Source organism: Lemur catta, chromosome 11, assembly GCF_020740605.2.
Source record: "Lemur catta isolate mLemCat1 chromosome 11, mLemCat1.pri, whole genome shotgun sequence".
NCBI lineage: Eukaryota > Metazoa > Chordata > Mammalia > Primates > Lemuridae > Lemur > Lemur catta.
This window is the reverse complement of record NC_059138.1, coordinates 33,067,901-33,085,456: the sequence shown is the minus strand read 5'-3', so window position 1 is coordinate 33,085,456 and position 17,556 is coordinate 33,067,901. Positions and strand designations below refer to the sequence as shown.

The 17,556-nt window shown below is 35.8% G+C and overlaps 1 protein-coding gene across 4 annotated transcripts in view; it reads right to left on the bottom strand.

Moving 5' to 3' along the window:
* The window catches only part of DOCK4 (dedicator of cytokinesis 4), a 408,336-nt gene that overhangs the window by 215,061 nt on the left and 175,719 nt on the right, over positions 1 to 17,556 (bottom strand). For all 4 annotated transcript variants that reach the window (XM_045565153.1, XM_045565154.1, XM_045565155.1 and 1 more), the window contains exons 2-5: positions 13,802 to 13,885; positions 10,794 to 10,834; positions 8,729 to 8,784; positions 4,718 to 4,814 (exon numbers count right to left, since the gene is read on the bottom strand). In XM_045565153.1, coding sequence (XP_045421109.1) covers positions 4,718 to 4,814; positions 8,729 to 8,784; positions 10,794 to 10,834; positions 13,802 to 13,885 — 278 coding nt within the window. The remainder of the gene's footprint in view (positions 1 to 4,717; positions 4,815 to 8,728; positions 8,785 to 10,793; positions 10,835 to 13,801; positions 13,886 to 17,556) is intronic.

Sequence of the window (17,556 nt, the reverse complement as noted above, 5' to 3'; positions counted from 1 at the left end):
CGTTCACAGACAGACTCTTCCCTCTTCGCCCTCAAACGCGCTCCCTCCTCTCTCTGCTCTGTAGGCTTCCATTCACAGTTCTGCTCTCCTGTCCAAGAATGCAACTTTACCTCTCAGACTCTCCGACACACACTCGTGTTCCTGCTTCTCACTACGCCTCCACGCCTGGAGCTCGGCCCAGTCTCCACGCTTTGCGTATGCTGCCTCCCCTTCCTCCTCAAGTGCTCCTTTCTTTAGCTCTGCCCACATTCTACTGTCCCACAGAGCTCGGCCTGACTTCCACCACCATCAGGAAAGCTTCCCTGTCAACTCTTGATCACACTCCTTCCCCCTTCCCTGAGCCATGGCTACCAGCAACTAAAGCCGAGAAAATGGAAAACTCTGCTTTCCCATGATTTCTTGCACTTCGGTCTTAACGCTTTATTGGATCTCCCATCAGAAGGTGAGTACACAAACTCATTCACTGATGGATGTATACTGCTATTATTTGTCCAGTATTTAGACCTATTAAAAAAATAATGCTTTCTTCTTAATTTTAAAACAGTCATGTAAATTCTAGATCATCTCCTGTGAAATTCATTAAGCTATGTAGTTTAGTGAAAAGACGACAGGTTAATCTCCTGGCTTCAAGTCCTGGTTTTGCCACTTAGGAGTTCTATAGACTTTGAGTGTGAGTTTTGTCGCCTGTAAAACTGGAAGTACTATCTTCTGCAAGGCTGTTTTACGGACTAGTGATAATGACTGTGAAGAGAGCCCTATAGCACAGGGGCAAAGAGCACAGCCTTAGAGCCAAAGGACTTCAATTTGAATTCCAGTTTTGCCATTTACTGGCTGAAAAAGCTTTGGTAATTTATTAACCTCTTTGTGATTGTTTTCTCATCTGTAAAATGGGCATCACAGTAACTACCACAGAGGATTGTTGTATTAATGAATTATTAAAACTCTGAGAAATGGCTGGCCCAGAATAAATATCATGTAAGTATTAGTTGTCACTTGTACTGTTATTGTTTTGGGCTTTGTCCAGAATGAGCCCTCTACAAATACTCTCTCTTTACCAAAAGCAAAATATATATCTCTTACCCCAGAGACATTAGTGTGGACCTTATGTAAATATTTATCCTTCATCTTTCTTAATCAGAATCTACACTTTTACTTTCCACAAGTTATCAGTAGACCACAGGAATAGCGATATAAATGTATTGAGGTTATCATCCATCTACCGTCCTCTACACAGTTAGAAGCTGCCGGAAATATCAAGAGCTGTGTGATGGGTAAAAACAATCAGTCACACCATATTTTTTATTTTAAAAAGTCGTGATGTGTTCTCTGCTTTTTAAATACTTGGTGTCTGGAAGAGTTTTCAGGTACTGTGCAGGTCAGACAGAAGTGCCAGAGGAAACAAAAAGCATTCTCCAGGATGCCATCTGTGATCCTCTCGGAAATAATCTTACTTCTAAGGTTACTCCTAATAGACCGTATTGAGCCTATTATTCTATGATTTCTCACTCTTTACTCACATCATACACTCCCATACAAGTTGTTACAAGAGCCCTGTAGCACAGTGCTCTTATAATTAACTGCTCAGTGTCTGTGTTCTCCACTTGGCTGCAAGTACCCAGCCATGATGGTTGGGTCTGCCTGGTATAGCCCTGGCAGCTGGAGAATGAATGAATGAATGAATAGCTTGATCTAAAGGTGTTAATTTTTGTGGACCTTGAGAGGTGGATTCTGCTCAGGTCATGCAAAAGAATAAGCAAAGGAGATTAAGAAACACTTGAGGAAGTCAGTGATGGGAAGGCAAAGTCTGCTCAAGTCAAAAACATTGCATTACATAAGGAAGTTATAGAACAAGTAAAATCTAATGCTGCAAAGGAAAGAGCCAGCACCCTCTTGAACTGAGTGGTCACAGCGACACTAATCGTCTGCCTGCTCTTGGGGAAAGCATTCTGCAGTCGGATGGACGTGATATTCTATGATATCACTTCTAGTACTTAAGAGAACACTAAGATGAGAAGAAAGCAGGATCTTTCATAAAACTGAAAACCAGCCGGTGGGTGACCTTTCCCGTTAGGGAAGGAAACCCAGCGGTGGCAGCAACACTGACACACTGCCAGTCTGGCCAGCACATTTGCCCTGCTAGCATAAGAAAAAGGTATCTATATCTGGTTGGACATCTAGTAGTCATAACATTGTGATTCTTTAAAAACTGGGCTTAAAAATCAGCTAGTTATAAAGGCCATGCAGAAATATAAAAAAATGCTTTTGATTTAGTGTTAAATGAAAAAGGTAGGGTACGATATTAAACCTTTGGAATAAAACACTATTTAGAAATTCTGTCAATATGACAGAAATGTAGCAAAGAGCTAATTGTGAGTATTTTAGTTTTTAGAGAATGGGTAAGTTTTTATTTGCCTTAAAATGAAAACAGCACAAGTTTTAGCAGCAGCAGACCTAGATTTAGATTCAGGCTTTACCACTTAGCAGGAGACCCTGGATAAATTATGTTTGATAAGATTTGAGAATAAAAACTACCTGGCATAGCCCCAGGGAAGAAAGATGTAAAATATCCAGCCCAGGACCTGTACAAAAGTACTCAGTAAAAAACAGCTGCTGTATTTCTCCTAAAGTTTTTGTGGCTACATTACTGATATATGATTAAGTGATACTTTAAAGAGTATTATTTAAGCCCTTAAACCAATGTTATTTAAAAGGGCAATTAGCATTTCTCAAGCATTCACCATGTGCTTTTATGCTAAGTGTTTGACATACACTATCTCATACACTGCTTAGAATTTACACAATATTATTACCCTCATCAAACTTCTTTGAGTGGAGAAGCTAAATGCCTTAACACTGTTGGAAAAGAAGATGGACAATACCCTAAATATACACAAACATGATGAACTTGAACCAAAACATTTGGCACAAAACATTTACATGAGGAAAAGAGAAACCAAAAGGTCTGACATGGCCAAGGTTGCCTCATTCCCAATGTCAAAAATCTAATTTCTTCAGGTTAAAATTTATATTTGATCCTAACATAACTGACTACCATGCCAGTATGCAGGGAAACACTTAGATAATTCTATCTCTTTCCCATTACTTAGAACACTGGCAGGAAAGGAGCTTACTTCTAGAATTTACAACACATAGATTTTCAAACCAAACAAGTCTGTTCCCAAAAGAGATGCTCGCAATCTCAAAAGCAGGTAAAAATAGCTAGATAAGGCAGAATATCCAGAGGAAATTCAACTTTGTTCCTCACTATTAGCTACATAAAAGGAAAAGTGCTGGTGCTTTAGCTCAGCTAACGGACATTTACACTGTCATTATTTTTGTAACTCTCTTATGTTGGATATTTAGGATGTGGTAGTTGGAACATTTCAAATAGTTTCTTTTACTTTTTCCACATTAGTGTCATGCACAATGTTACCTGAAGTGAAATAACACTGGGATTTTGTAGTCCTTCTAACACAAATTAAAAACAAAAATCTACAAAGGAGATCTGCATTTCCTTTGCACCTTGCCAGCACAGAGCCCTGGACGTCAGTTGTCTTGACTTTGTATTTACAAAACCTACACTCTGGCAACTCATCTAAGATTGCCTTGTGGATTTTCATAGTGAGTCACAAAGCTCCAAGAGGGTATAATCAGAGAAGTCCAACATCAAAGGGTTTTTATTAGGGACTTTGTAAGATTTTCTTGCCTCAGTGAAATATCCTATTGCATTTTAGATGTAACAGACAAAAACTGTCATTCTGTGCCAATGTCCCTCACTAATTTGGATTTTCTCTTTGACAGCCTGTTTCAAATCATTTTGGCAGGATAAGTATACCTTTGTATTTTGAACGCACCCCTTCAAATGATTAAGCTGTTCTATAAATTTCTTTGAAAATGAAAGAAGAAATAGAATTTATCTTTCCGAACACTTCAGCACCCCCAGATTTCCACACGTCTAGTGGGGTTCAGAGTGAGAGCAGCAGATCCGCTGGAGAACCCCAGCTCGCCACTTTCCCATTACTTGGTCTAGAGCAAGTGCTTCACTCTCTGCGCCTCATTTCTCTCATTTGTAAGCTGGAGATGGTCACAGTTATTATTTCCACGAGTGGTTGTGAGGATTAAAGGAGATTCTGCCTACAGAGTACTTCCCATAGGGTTTGCCATGTAAAAAGTGTTCCACAATGTAATTACTTATAAGTAAATAAATGTATTCATACACAAAATACTCCTAAAACATAAGAGTTTTTTTTTTTCCCCCAAGAAACATTCCTTTTCTCTAGTATATTTAGAATATTCTTATTGACTCTGGCTAAGAAGTCTGTCATTTACAGTGTACTTGAATTATTTACAGAATTAGAATATGATTAAAATACTGCCACCACCAAAATTTTATTGAACATAAGCTTATTTCTCCCTGAATATTAAAAATATTCAGGAAGTCCAACATTAGGCCCATGTAAACCATCCTATTTGTTTAGATGACAGAAAAATCATCTTTTATATTCCTGCAGTATTGAAAAACAACATAAAACCCATGCTCAGTGGACACAGACATTACAACAAGACCGTGTCTTATTAAGACCTGTATCTCCAATTCCCCAAGGAGCCCTAGTGACTTATAGCAGGTGCTATAATATTAGTTGATGCTTACTCATGTTTAGATATTTCTCAAGACTATTCTCTACCTGACAAACCATACCATTAGAAATTTACTTACCACATAGAGTTGTTTCCACATGGTTCCCCAGTCTCTTAATGTTGATGTCATTTCTGTGATAACAGAGTCTTCCGTGGGAATAACCATTTCAAATTGTCTGTGAAATTAAAAAGAAAAACAAAGCATATATGCAAATACCACAGGCAACAATTGTGTTTTAAATACTCTAAAAGATAAATTAGGGAAGAAAGCCGCCTGGTTACTGTTGGTTCTGCAGGCAGTACCCAGGATCTGATTAAAAGCTTGTATGGGAATGCTAAGTGGGTTACGGCAGTACTATACCAAACACCACCAGCCAGTTCATACAGATCAAGTTTGAGCGGTGTGGTGGGGAAGGAACAATGTCAGAAGAGTTACACTCCAGCAACACTTTGAACACTAGGCAGCAACTCATTTAACCTCTCTGAGTCCAAAGGCCTTCATCTGTAACACGAGGTCACTGGGCTACATAAATTCTGAGATGATGTTTGCCTTCCAAGTGCCATGCCCATAGGATTCAAAGGCAGTAAAAGAAACACTGTTCAACCATCAGGAGATGTATGATGGCTGTGAACATCCAAACGAACTTGGTTTTATAAGGAGCTAGAGCGTTCCCTTGATCTCAGTAACACTTCAGTTTTATTATTTGCAGACAGGGCCATGAAAAATGATTAGTACTATTAGTAATGCTATCATTTAGCACAGAAGTTAAGGGCTTAAGACATCATAGATATTTGAATATCTGTTCCAAAATGTTCCTCTCTCTGATTAAGATAATATAGTCTTCCCACTTCTTTTCTAAAAGATAGAAACTATACTTGGAAAACATTCATACCAATATCCAGTAGGGTATGTATTGTGGTTCTGAAGTTGAGAATATACATAGGGAGATAGGAAAAAAAAAAGATTTAATTTGTCCTCTGCACCCTACCTTTGGCATACAATAATCTTCATCTCCAGTTTCTTTTTTCAAATTTGTTCAGTTTTTGTGAAGGTTAAAGTGGTTAAGTGGCTATTACTACCAATGCTTCTCAAAAGAATGCTATTGGCTATACTGATGGGGACTATTTTCTTTATTTCAGCATATTTTTCTCAAGGACAACATCTAATATGAACAAGGTAACAGCATATTAGACAAAGAACCCGGTTGTCTAAATGATCAAGGGACAATTACTTCTTAGCATGAGGCTAATAACTGCTCTGCATTTCCTTTTTGATATTATGTCCAAAGTGTGTACAATTGTCTCTTATAAAAATCTTCTTGACAGCAGCACCACGGGAACTAAAACCTTGCCTTGATTCCTTCACCAACAGAGCTTTATCTTCTCATTTCATAAATAAAATACCTGCCCTGTGAATATTTTCCTTCTTTCTAGAGCCTAACCACAGCTGAAAATGTAAAGTAGGGATTTAAAGCTAAAAGTAAAAGTAAATAGTAACATATGAACTGTGACAGATACAGAACCTTTTATGAAGTCTACATATGACATTTTCAAATGGTAGGACATTTATTTTGTTTTTGAAGCAGCTGTTGCAATTTAAATGATGAATATTTGGAGAGGAAGATTATAATGATGATCCTATACAAGGTCAAGGAGGGAACATTGAATTTCCAGGAAAACTTGACATCCTACTTAACATTTAAAAAGTGGCATGACCTCAGCAGGAATTAAACAATACAGAAGTGGCCTCACTGTTCACAAACTATAATTTAATTTAAGGACCCCTATCAGTCCTACATTGCTCTGAAGACCCAGGGAAGAACATAAAGGCAATGCAGTCAGTAGGGCATTGATTTGGGGGCTGTGCAACGAAAATGTAAATTTTTAAGCACAAAATTACCATTTTAGGCAAGGCAGCTGTTTCTTATTAATTATATCAAAACCAAAATCGCTATTCAAATAGTCTGTGCTAAGTGTCTGCTCCTGAAATTATATTTTGTTTGGTTATTCTGGGATCTACTGTTCAGCTGTCTTATCCTGGTGGGCCATCAAGCTGCAAATCTACTTAAAATTAGACAGGTAACACCAAAATCCCAAGAGGTTCCTCTCTCGGAAACCAATCATCTGGCAATATGTGCCCTCAAATATTTGCAGGCCATAGTTTTCTTCCAGTAACCATCCTGGAACCTAGGGTCTGAATCAATTCCAATAATTCTTTTATAGTAAATAAAGTTGGGTTCTACTCCAGAGTTCTGCTGTACAATGCCCTTCACGCCTGGTGTCAGATGGAGAGCCTAGAAACAAGTCTTAACCTCGCATAACCAAATTTTGAGATACCTTTACCCACATTTAAACTTCCTTGGGGCTCATGGAAGGGGTCCAGATTATACACCAGTTGCTGGCTAGGATTTTTAAAAAAAAGAGGGAAAAGGAAAAGAAAAGAAAAATAAAAAAAGAAAGTACTTATTTTAAACCTATGACCTATTGCAACTCACTTTGAGGGGTGGACTTTGACTATGTGGAGGGATGCTTGGCATCTTCCTGACTAGCAAAGCATTCTCTCTTTTCTCTCCCTCGGTCAGAGCATGTGATGGGGGCTGGGCAGCCCTTTGGCCTGCAGAGTTGAGGGGGTCAGGGTTGGGCTTGGGGCAAAGGCAGGAAAGAGAACTGGTTGCATGGGCTTGTCCAAGTGGACACTTTAAGACAGGGTAGACCATGGAGTTTCCACATTGCCAAGCCAAGATCACTAAGGCAGAAGAATCAGAACAAAGATAAGCATGTGGATGAAGTGTTTTCTAAAGTATCCTCTGGTTTACGTGAACGGGGCAGGGGAGTGTCAAACCTAGCCTGGTAGGAAAGGTCCAAACAACTTTGGACAACTCTACTTGACATTTCTGGTGCATTACAGCTGCACAACATTTCTGAAGGACATTTATTTCTTAAAAGATTAGCAGTAGTGGTAATTATTAGTATTAGAATTATGCTTTTAATCTACTATTTTAAATAATTACTATTACAGACTACTACTAATATTGCTTAAAATAGCTGACATGTATAAGACATAGAGTAATGGCTTCCTAGATTTTTTTAAGGTTTAACCATGTAGGGAACACTTAAAGTATTTATATCATAGACCCTCAGCCACTTGCAGAAGTTCTTTCACTAAACTGAAATTTAATACCATACCTTCATACACAGTGGATGTAAGAATCATCTGTTTGAATAACATGCTTAGATTTTTTTTTGGCAAAACTTAAGTTTGAAGATCCCATTTATTATGTCTTAAGAATTGAAATAATAAATTATTTATTGCGATTCGAGAAAAATACAATTTCTATGGCTGAACCTGTATTCTTCTGTCATAAAATGAAAATCACGCCATGACACTGAATAGTCCTTATGACACTGATACCAAATGTTTGTGTCTAAATCCATGGCCCCCTTAAAATGAATGATCTGCTTAACTATTTAAATAGGCACATTCTATTGTTTTTTCCTGTAATTATTTGAATGATGTTGCCCTGATAGCTGCCTCAAATCCTTCTGGAAACAGACGGAAAAAATTTTTTTAAATACATAAAAAATGCTAAGTGATGAATGAGCTCAAAGTATCACATAAATGATATCCTCTGAAGGTGAATAATGGCTTTGCGAAGTGGTCATGTAAGAATATAGTATTATGCCCATTTAGAGAAAGGCAGACTTTGCCTCTTATAATCAGTGGTGAATCTAGGAAATTCCTGAGTTTTTAGACAATATGACTCAGCATTTAATGAGTCTGACCGCCATGCTTCCCTATGTAGCAGAAAACCAAAAAGAACCAATTCCTGCTTAAGATTAGGCAGATTCCATGATTTGTGGACAACGAGAGACCTCCAGTGACCCAGATCCTGCCACTGGCCAGCACATGCAGACAGGGTTCTTTAATTTTCTCCAACGGCCTTAGTACAATATACTTTTATCAAACAACACAGACAATGTATGATCTTCTTCCGTTCATTTTTCAAGACAATTACCAAGCCTTTCAAATTCCAAAATAAGCAATGGTTCTGTGAAAATCCTCCAACCATTAATACAACTCATTTCTTACCCTTTGTTCTTTACACAGGCATTTTTCAAGTGAACGTAGCTGGAAGGAAATATACCCTGGAAGAGAAAACAAGAAGGTTATGGTGCTAGCTGTCTGTTAAGGCAGGGTTAGTTTCACAAGTCATATGTGTCAAACACAGCCACACAACCATGACAACATCAGGGATAGGGAAAAACATCTATACCACATTCTATAGGCTGAAATCTATTGCCGCTTAGGTTCATTCCTTTCATTTTATACCACTGACTAGTTTATAAATTTAGAGATTTTTCTAAAATAAATATAATCAAAAAATTTAAATCTCACTCAGAAAATATATTCCTTCTTTGGAAACAGAAAAATTTAAAAATTTTCAGGAATTCTATATAAAAACCATGTTATATTGAATAAGAGTTTTTAAAATACATATTTTATTGTTTTAAAAGAAGGTTTTTTTGTTTTTTGTTTTGGTGGTTGTTCTTTTTCTTCTCTCTCAAACACTCATGTTTCTACTTAAAAATATACACTAAAAAAAATCACTGTGAATTTGGAGACAACGTGTATTATGGAAGATCTTTGATGACAACACAGCAGCAATTAATCACCATGTGGCCATTCTGATGAAACAAGAATTAAACAAAAGAAACCATGCCAGCTTGAAGCTTTTTATTGTAGGGAAATGACAGAGGAAGGAAATTGTTCCTTTGTTCTAAATTGGAAATTGAAAGAAACAAACAAGCATCAATTTTACTGTCCATTAAATGACAATACCCTCTGAAGAATTTCTGATGTATAATTAAATGACAAACTCAATTAAATATTTAAGAAAACAAATGTCATTTGAATACATATCACCATTGTGGATCCAAGTATAAAATACAATTTAATAAGCAAATTCTGTACACTCAATAGTAGTCAATATGTATATAGTTTTTGCAAATCACTTTTTTCCTTCAAAATTTAAATTTACCTCAATATGGTAAGGTCAAAAAATAGAGTAATTATAATTAAAAACAAAAGTCAGACTTGAGGTTTGTTAGAAGTGGCAGAAATAACAGAGAAATCACAATAAACATTTTTCTCAAACATAATCTAAATTTGTAATTAAACACTGAAGCTATATTTGCATATACCTGACAGATGTCTAAAAACAACATTAAATGAGGGCTAAAGTATTTAAAAAATTAAACTTATACACGCTTTTGTCCCTCACACTCCTCTGTAGAATGACTTAAAACAAATGAAGTAATTAAATAGTTAAATAATCCAGAAAACAGTGTATTTAAGCAAAAAGGCAAAGAGTTTAGATTTCTTACATTATATTTTGATAATGACAAATGATGTAATTTCTTATCCACAATCTTAATAAAGCTAGAATTAAGCCCAAAATTGAGTACGACATATAAGAAAATATTAGATAACACGAGAGGTATGGGTGAAAGCTGAGGAGATTAGATAAGGTAGAAAAACACAGATATTGGTAAGAATTAGTGGCAAAAATCACAAACTATACAAATAAAACAAAAGTCACATTACTTCCTGCTATAATTCCTGAGGTTTTACATGAATATATAAAGAATAATCTTAATTTATGTGTGATATGGTAAGTAAAATGGTCTTTTTAATAATATGGTTTTCATGGATTCAGCTCCCCAAACCCAAAGCAACTCTTAAGATGCCACTAAAATAAACTTGTTGCTCCGTACCAATACTTTACAAATGATACTACAGAAAACTTAAAGATTAAATACCTCTATTTAATATTTCTTTTGGAATTTGTGTTTCCCCTGCATGAATTTTAACTTAGCTCTCTGAGAAACTACCACTTCAAAAAGATTTTGTTTATATATAATGAGCTTATTAAGGTCTTCTCAGTACAATTTTCAAGGGCTAAATAGGATTATCATTTCAGTAGCATATCTTTACTATAATCCAAGTTCAAAGGAATTTCCAAAATTATGAAAATCTGTGTTACCATTTGGCATTTCAACTGAGTCCCAACTGTAATTTCAATTGTATAGTGAAATAATTTAATAATTATCTTTTAAAAAATTCTATAATTATGATTATAAATAAGAATTTTTACCTTGATATTTGGGTTTTTTAAGGCAAATCCTCTGTACCAGCCTGTGGGGAAATAATCATGGTCATGTTTTAATAAACCACTGTAATATTTTAAAGATAAAAAGCAATAACAAATCAATCCATTCTTTGCTGATGGAATTTTACCCACCATACAAATATTCTACGTATGAATACAGTGGGTCTTGGCATTAGCCTAGACAACAGCTCAAGTCACCACTAATTTAAGTATTTTATTAATAAAACCATTTTGAAAAATTATTTCAAAAATTTATATAAAAAATAGAAACATGCATAATGGAAGTAGAGGCTTTGTAATCAGAGCACTGGATTTAAATTCTGGCTTTGCTACTTATTAGCTATTTAGTCTTGGGCAAATTACCTGAACCCTCTGAGCACTGTTTCTCCCCATTTTATAAAGGCCCATCCTGTGTCTCAGAGAAATTCAAGAATATGCACATGATTTAATACATTTGCAAATTGTGCTTGCCTGACTACAAAGCTCAGACTCTACCACCAAATGAGAGTGCCTGGCCAACAGTCATGTGGTGAATTTGTATATCCTTAAGCCCACCGTCTTGGGTTAGAATAATCAGTCTCCTATCATATGAAGAGTAAAGCCATCATTCACTACCAGAACTGGCACATTTTCATCAGCACAATGTTTGATCAAGAGCTGTCCATAATTTTTCTTCTGTAGAATGTCTTACAATAGTCCCCCCATCCTTGGTTTCACTTCCCATGGTTTCAGTTGCCTATGGTCAACCTGGCAAAAATATTAAATGGAAAATTCCAGAAATAAACAATTTATAAGTTTTAAATTGCAAGCCGTTCTGAGTGGTGAGATGAAATCTCACACTATCCTACCCCTTTCCACTTGGGACGTGATCATTCCTTTGTGCAGCAGATCCACACCATCTACGGTATCCGCCTGTGAGTCACTTGGTAGCCCTCTCAGTTATGAGATTGACTGTCACAATATTGCTGTGCTTGTGTTCAAGTCACCCTTATTTTACTGAATCATGGCCCCAGAGTGCAAGAGTAGTGATTCTGGCAATTTGGATTTGCTGAAGAGAAGCTATAAAATGCTTCAGGTGAAAAGGTAAAAATAATTGACTTAATAAGGAAAGAAAAAAAACCATATGCTGAGGTTGCTAAGATCTTGGTAAGAATGAATCTTCTACCCATGAAATTGTGAGTAGAATATTGTTATAATTGTCCTATTTTATTATTGTTAATCTCTTATTGTGCCTAATTTATAAAACAAACTTTATCACAGATATACATGGATAGGAAAAAACATAGCATATATAGGGTTCAGTACTCTCTACAGTTTCAGGCACCTACTGGGGATCTTGGATCATATACTAAAGCTCCAAGCCACTCTGAATCAATTTTACAGCACTATCCTTAAGGAGGAGCACGTCTTTTTATAGTTTAAAATAAATACAGGGTGGGGTGTGTGTGTGTGTGTGTGTGTGTGTGTGTGTGTGTGTATGTATGAATATTCATAATTAACATATAGCCCTGCTTAAAAGTATTATTTTCAGCTTATGTTTTTTTCAAGTGTAGAAACCATTTCGTTTATTGAGAAAAAACTTATTTTACTATATAATAAATGTTCTAATTGAATTTTTTGACTAATTGGATTTTTAAAAGTAAATATCTGAGATTTGTATTTAAACCTTTTTGTTCCTTATAATATATTATATTAAAAGGATATATTGTCAAATATCATCCCTATGAGTTTTAAAAGCAATCCGAAGAGAGTAGAATGAATTAAAAAATCAGAATCTCTGTATCTCAGAGTTTATGAGATCCCATGAAAACAGATTCAAGAAATATATCCACTCATAAATAATTATTGTAACAGAAACCAAAACTTTCTGAGAATTCCAAAATGTCATAGAGATGTCTCTGTCCAGTTATACTATACAGAAAAGCTTTTAGATTACAAAACAACTCCCATGAGAACCCATTTTCATGTACCAATTCAAAATAAATTTTAATTTTATATTTATCCGTATACAAAGTAGAAATAGACAAAATGCATCTGGTAATGACAAAGGATACTTTATTATATTTTTAAAGGTATAAATTACAATTGACAGAATAAACATCCATGTATCACCATAATTTAATGCAGGCTCTAACTAAGCATAGTAGTTCTGTTTGGGGGAACACAATTTAACCTATAATAAACCTTGATATAATAGAATGTTATCATATTATTATATAAATTCCCAGTACAGAAAACCTTTTAAGAGGAAAATGGATATTTTTAGACATATTGATGGGTCTTTAAAATGTAGTCATTTTATTAATAAGAAAAAAAAAAGAGTACTCATTTCATCTGAAATCTTTTCAAATACTAGAGTTTAAGAATGTTTCATGGAACAGGAATGGAAACATTTGGAAACACATTAGGTAACTTTAATGAGTTACCTGCTATAAAAATTAACAATCATATATGGTCATATAATATATTCCACTAATATTAATAATTAAAATGCATTGAATAATTTTATTTCAAATTTGGGGGAAGAAAGATTGCAGGACTAGAACAGAGTTGGCCTAAGCAGGAGCCCTCTTAAATGCATCTGGTTACCCAACCTCGGGAAGGCATTTCTGCTCTGGACCTCCAGTTCTTATGGGACCCTTAGGATTTGGAGAAAAGCCTTCTAGTGTGGCACTGAGTCATGAATTCCCACAAATATAGTAGCTTCAATTGCTTTCTATCAGCAATCTATCAGGATCTAGTGACTCTAAGGAAGTAATATTGGAAAAAAATACAATCAGCTTAAGAATACCAAATAATGTTTTCCACTAGCCCAACACTGAATATTCAAGAAACAAGTTTTGTCAAAAATGATTTGCTGTGACTACTGGAAAAGTTCCAAGGACTGAAAGAGGTATGGACAGAATCTGTAAACTTTATGAACAGTCCTATGTTGAGGAGGTTGTTCATATAACCTCAAGTAACCCCCACCCCGCCGCCCCCGGGCCACTCACCATCACACTTCTCCAGGATCTGAACTGTATCTCCAATTTCCAATGACAGGCCATATGGGACAGTTCCTCGAAAACTGGCAATAACTGTAAGAAATGATATAGGCGTATGAAGACAACCATGTCCACAACAGCCAGTTACACTGCTTACTACCAAATGTTAATGACTAGGAAAAATGAATGTGACTAGGAAGTACACTTTGATAGCTAGAATCTTTGGTCACATTTTAATTTTACATATTTTCTAAGAAAATCATTAAATTTATATACTTTGCCAATTTCTTAGTCAAGTAAGTATTATAAATATGCATTTCACTACCCTAAAGATATACAACTATTATGTACCCATAATAATTAAAAATTTAAAAATATAAAAAATACGTATTTCAAAGATATGAAATTTATTTAAATAATATAAAAAATATCAAGACTATCACTCAGTAACATATGTAAACAAAGGTATTGTCTGGGAGCTCCCTAAAGAATTGGGTTTCTCTTGTTCACTGCTCTATGCACTGGCCCCATCCAGATGCCTGGCCCACAGGAGTTTATAAACATTTGTTCAATAATAAATGATGAGTATATATCTTATTCATTATTAAGCTTGGTTTACCTTTCTGAGCTCAGTAAATAGTTATTGACTGAATGAATGAGGGCAGGGCATGGCTATTACTGTCAAATGTTCTGGTCTTAAACAGTTTCCTTTATTATTGGGAATATTATCTTAAGAGGATGCTCCAAATTCTAAGAACCAAACTATCTTTACCAGTGAATACTCACTGTTTCATGGGAGCTGTTTAAAACTGAGTTTACCTGGGTCAGAACCATGTATTATCTCATGTCTTATCCAATCAGTCTATGTGGGTAAATTCTGATATTACTCTTCAGCTATGTAACAGTTAATAACTATTAAATAAGGCAAGCTAATAAATTCTCTAATCTCACTGGCCTTCCAATGGCTCCTCTACAAAACAAAGGAACTAAATGAGGTGAACTGAAAGGTCCCTGTCAGCCCGAAATTCTGAGTCTGGGAGAGGCCTTTTAGCTCAGCAGTGACACAGCATAGTCCTTACTGAAGAACTCTGTCCCCAAACCAGCCTACTCTGTTTAGTCACTGCCTGTGATCAAATGAACATATGTGCCCACTTGCAACAGCTGTCTGATAAAGCAGAAGAGATCACCTGCTCTCAGCATCTCATACAAGGTTTTTACCAACTTCTCTCCTGCCTTTCCAGGCTCACACCCCACCTACCTCTGCACACACTCCCTGTGCTCAGCCATACCCAAGTCTCATCAAGCTCTTTCTTGCAGACCTCAGTGCCTTCACATATATTATTCCCTTTTTAGAAGGTTGCCTTCCCTACCCCTTTTACTCTGGGAATTGCAAAGCAGCCTTAATTTAAGCTTTAACTCCAAAGTTAGAAGATTCCCTAACGCTACTCCATCCCTTTCTTCAGCCTTGAGTCCATATGGAATCAATTACTTCCTTGTCTGTGCTCACAGGGCACTTTGACCATACCTTAAAATAGAGTAAGGTATAGCACTTTATTTACCTGTGTCTTTCTACTTGAGAGGATAAACTATTTCTCATTCATCTTTCAACACCCAGAACAAGTGTCTGAGTAAATGAATGAACAAACACATGGAATGAAAGAATGAATGAATGAAGCCACTGAGAAATGGTACCTGGGTTTTAATGGCTTCAGATAACCTCAGGGACACTTCCCATAACTAAAAATATCTAAGCAGTAAGTATTAAACGGCAGGTCATACTGGAGATCTCAATCTTTGAGTTAGACAAGTAACTCCACCTTCCTGTGTACTAATGTATACATGGATGAATTCTATAATCAGGGAAGATATTTTGGCTTCAGGTTATGAAAGAGAAAGTTAAAAGGGAAAGGCAGTTCTAGGCAAAAGAGCAAAGGATTTGAAAACATGACTGGCTAATGTTTGTCAATGGTAGCATGAAATGTAACATAAACTAAGGAAAACTAGTTTAGCAAAGATGTAAAGAAAACATGTGCATTAATGAAGCCTCAATTTGCATTTCCATCAAATGCACTTTAAAGCATTTGCTATTTTTAGATTACTTTTAAAAACAACTTTTCAACTAAATCCCTTTAAGTTTCTCCAAGTGTTTTTCCATGAAACAAGTCTCTAGTTGAAATTCATTTTGTCACCAGTTATTGTAAAGTAGTTATCTCTTCAAACAAAAGTCTACTCATTGTGTACCTCCTAGGGGCATTTTTTCCCCAAATAATATTGGGGTTTACACAACATGAATACACATTGTCTTGATCTCTTGGTTTCCTTTTCTTGTTTGTTTTCTTATAAATTCAACAGTTTTTGAGAAATTGAACTTTAGTAGCTATAGAAAATATCACAGGGAATGAATCCTTGGTAGGAACATAGATGTTCAATTCTATTGTTTAGTTATAAGGGCCCTGAGAGTATAGTTTTAAAGAGCACATAGAAACTACTGTATAGTGGTGTGTGTATCTCTGCCCATTTGCTACTATGTAAAAACTTATTTGGATTAATAAACATGTATGCAAACCTAGTTTATAGTCAAGTCCTTAAATATATGTAAGCTAAAAGCACTAAATTTATAGCACAATCATTTTGAAAGGGATGCCCTCACCAACTGCCTTTTATCACTGAAAGTGTCATTTCTTTATATAATATCAGTTCACTACCTCCCGACAGCTTATTAAAAATTAAATAGCTGTGAGAAATACGCTCAAATACAACTCCTAATTTTCTATGAGGAAGGTAAAAAGAAAGCAAAATGGTGCTGTGAAATAGGGATTTATTTCTTAGTTTCAGTGATGCTACTTGCTCATGCAAAGAACCAATGTGTACTTTAAAACTTGTAAACTTAGTACAGAGAAATTCAATCACAGGGTTCCGTGAGTTTTAAGATTTAAAATAAAAACAAATTATGAAAAATTATTATAAGACAACCATGTAGCTCTGAATCGCAGACAATAACATATTCTTCACAATTGTCAAAATAATATTTACCCCGATTCTGCTTGCCACAATTCAATTCAAGCCCAGCAAACACTGCCCTTGCCCTTTGCAAGCTGACAGTCTAAGATGAACGGAACATAATGCAGGAAAAAAATAATGAAAAGGCTTTGTCCCTTGTGACACAAAGGAAGGAAAACTCATCTTTCCAAGTCAGAATTTTGGCTTCATCTTTCTGGTCAAAGGATCTCCAACTCATGAACAGGTTGTGGTCTAAAAGGTCACTTAGGAGTTGACTGCTTACAACATAGCACATGAAGCTGCTCTTCTCAGGTTCTGAGGTTACCCACAGAATTCTACTTCATACCAAAAGGAAACTGCTCTTTTTCACAGCAAAAACGAGCTATGACTGCACCAGAAATTAAATATAAAATTTTCTACGAGATAGTTGTAAAATCTTGACCACTGGTGCTCAAAGCTCAGCAGTGACAATCAGAAAGCAGCGATGAAGCAGGCATGGATGCGTGGACATTATAAAGGAGTTTTATGCACCTCTGAGGACATTTAAAACAGGTTCTTTCCTACATCTATGTTCATTTCACATTTGGCTCTGGTTGGTCATGGAAGCATCTACACTGAGGTTTATTGGCTTTTATGAGGATCATTTTGGGAGCTCACAAAGGGAAAAGGGAGAAAGAGGTAGAATTTCTGAAGAATCTGGATAAAATTGGGAGGAAATAGAGAAAAGGGAAAGGGGTTTAAGGAGAACTAAATTCTTTTCAGAT